Here is a 3,166-nt window from a genome sequence, read left to right as displayed (position 1 = left end):
GTCCTGCCTCTTGGTCTCACCCAAAATGGTGGCTTAGCACTGCTAAGCCCAGCAAGTTTGAAAGTATGAGATTTCTTGCTTCTGCTACAAATTCCACTGGCTATAAGCCTTCAAACTTAAAATATTCCTATATACATGATTCAGAGTTTTGGAACTGTTCCCTGAACCTGCTCCATCCAGTATTATGTGTTACTGCTGACAGAGATCCTCACTGCACTTCTACCCTATCCACCCTGCCAGCAAGCCCTGCCCCTCCCTCCATCATCTTTTAATTACATTTTTCCATGAACTTTTTGAAGCACCCACCTATATACATCTATACTTGACTCCATTCCCCTCTATCATCTTTAGTTAAAAGATTGCCTTCCCAACATCCTAATGAAGCAAACATTATTTATTGATATTACCGGAATGGGACTAGGGACAGCTGCCACAACGATACCAATCGGCTGAGGAGAAAGGATTGCAGGATTTCCATTAGAAAGGTTAGTGACTCCGTTGGTTGCAGTGCCTTCTGATTTTTTTGCTGAGGATTCTCCTGGCAAAGGGGACTGTAGTTTCTGTTCTTGCTGCTTCTTTTGGATTTTCCGTTGCAATTGTTGCTTTGCATCAATAGGAGATGGCAAAGTCTTCACTTGAGGCTGAAAGGAGTTACTTTCAGCTGTAGGTATAAATGCAGAAGGCTGGGTAATTCCTTTAATTCCTAAAAATAAACAGAAAGCAAAATTAAATTGTCTTCTTTATAGAAGGCAGTTACTGCTCAATTTCTTTGAATATGTAGACATCTACTGGGCAAAGGTGGTGTGGCATTGTAGGATAAGCACTGGACTGCTAATTGCAAGGTTGGCAGTTCAAACCCATCAGTAACTCCTCAGAAACCCTATATTGTTGTTGTTAAGGGCTGTCGAGTCGGTTCTAACTTATAGTCACCCTGTTTAGGGTTTCCAATGAGCAGCTGGTGTGCTTGAACTGCCACCCTTGCAGTTCAAACAGCTTTGCAGTCTGGCTCATTAACCCACAGCACCACACCAGGACTCAGTGGCACTTAACAACAATAACAACTGGACAAAGCAAACAAAACTGCAATTTTTAATTCATGGTTTCTTTAAGATTATTTTTATAAATTTGTCAATATGCTTTTAATTGATACCTTAAAATATGGTTTAACTCAGATTGGTTTTAGTTAAACCATCACTAATGGATGAGGATTTTGAGTAGTAGTTGGTATGTGTCAGAAAAGTACTGAAGCTAAGATCAATAAATGCCAAGATACCATGTTTTAAATTTTATCAGTAGATGTCAGTAAGGTTTCTCTCTCCTTTTAATTAGGAAGAAACTCATGAATTTTCATGATTTTAATTTTCAGTCCACAAGAGGCACTCAATAAATATTTGCTGAAGCCACCTATGGTGGTGGTGGCAGTGTGCCATGGAGTCAGTTCCGGCTCACAGTGACCCTGCATAGGGTTTCTGAGGCTGTAAATCTTTACAGGAGTAGGAATACTCATTTTTCTCCTGCAGAATGGCTGGTAGTTTCAAACTGTTGACTTTGAGGTTAACATTCTGACTCGTAACCACTACACTACCAGAGCTCCTTGAAGCCACCTATATCTTAGAGAAAATTAGGCAAAACAATTTTTTTATCCTATCAAAACCTCCCCAAAATAGCTACTGTTCATATACAATTATTTCAGGAGGCCAAGTGTGGCACTGTAGGATAAGCACTGGACTGTACCCACCAGCCACTCCCTGGAAACCCTAAACAGGGTCACTATGAGTCAGAAACAACTTGCGAGTACACAAGAACAACAACATACCATTATTCCAGTAACTGATCTAGAAGAAATGCACCAGTTTCTTGTTAAGACTAAGGTTAAAATTCTGATATGATATTGCTGAGCAAAAATGACCTTCAGATAAACATTTAAAAAAAGAATGATGAAATAAAGAGGATACAAATTTTAAGAAAATGGATTATGTAATAAAATTATTTTCTAAAAACAAGAAAAGTCACTTGTATTTGGGGTGTAGCATTAAGATCATGAGAAAACTGTGGTAGGCAAAACCAGTGGTGAAAGAAAAAGGAAGGGAAAGGGAAAATTCTGCTGGTCTAATTGCCCTTCCTTTCTCTGGCCCGATTTTTGCTTTTTCTTATTCTAGTTAAAAAGCAATAACTTGAGGTGGGGAGGGGGCAGGAAGGAGAGAAAGAACCGACTGTAGACACTCTCCTACACACTCACTCCTTACTAATCTCTCCACCCTCTTTTTATCCCCTAAGCACTGGTTTTTCTCTTCAAATCCAATTTGAATTCAATTACTCCCTCCCAGGTCCCAGTCTCAGCTCTGGCTTCCCAGCTCCTGTACCCCTGAGAGCCTCTGTCAGTGGTTCACAGCTCAAGCAGTCTTATCCTAACTGCCAGGGTTTCTAGAGAGTAATGAGTTCCAAGCAGCTGACTTAAAGAGGGCATTTGTAACACAACCTGTTCTTTTATGAAGGTGGTGCTGTGGGTTCATGTGCCAGACTGTAAAGCTGTTTGAACTGCAAGGTCAGCGGTTCAAACTCACCAGCTGCTCCTTGGAAACCCCATACATGGTCACTATAGGTTGGAATCAACTCAACAACACTCAACTTGTTGTTGAGTGCCGTTGAGTCAGTTCTGACTCATAGCGACCCTGTATAAGGTTTCAGAGGAGTAGCTAGTGGGTTTGAACTGCTGACCTTGTGGTTCACAGTCCAGTGCTGATCCTACAGCGCCACCTGGTCGTGGTTATGTGCTGTGGAGTCGGTTACAACTCCTAGAGACCCTGCATAGGGTTTCTGAGGCTGTAAATCTTTACAGGAGCAGAAAGCCTTATGTTTCTCCCATGGAACCGCTGGTAGTTTCGAACTGCTGACCTTGAGATTAGCAGCCTGATTCATAACCACTATGCTACCTAGTAGTTGCTAATATTTATAGAATCTCTTCAAATTTTGTACCATATTATTTTAAATATCATTGGTAGTGATTAACCTTCATCCTTTGAAGGTGAATTTGTTTTTACACACACACACACACATTATATATATATATATAAAAATTGGAACATGGAATGTACGAAGTATGAATTTGGGAAAATTGGAAGTGGTCAAAAATGAAATGGAACGCATAAACATCGATATCTTAGGC

At 40.4% G+C, this 3,166-nt stretch overlaps 1 protein-coding gene across 1 annotated transcript in view; it reads right to left on the bottom strand.

Annotated features, from left to right (window-relative positions):
* RFX7 (regulatory factor X, 7) overlaps positions 1–3,166 on the bottom strand; it is a 160,226-nt gene that overhangs the window by 13,394 nt on the left and 143,666 nt on the right. The window contains exon 8 of the mRNA XM_006831618.1: positions 408–703. Within this exon, the coding sequence (XP_006831681.1) occupies positions 408–703 (296 nt within the window). The remainder of the gene's footprint in view (positions 1–407; positions 704–3,166) is intronic.

The sequence above is a fragment of the Chrysochloris asiatica genome, unplaced genomic scaffold (genome assembly GCF_000296735.1).
Source record: "Chrysochloris asiatica unplaced genomic scaffold, ChrAsi1.0 scaffold00004, whole genome shotgun sequence".
Taxonomy (NCBI): Eukaryota; Metazoa; Chordata; class Mammalia; order Afrosoricida; family Chrysochloridae; genus Chrysochloris; species Chrysochloris asiatica.
Note: the sequence above shows the minus strand (reverse complement) of the source record. Positions and strands in the feature narration are given on the sequence as shown.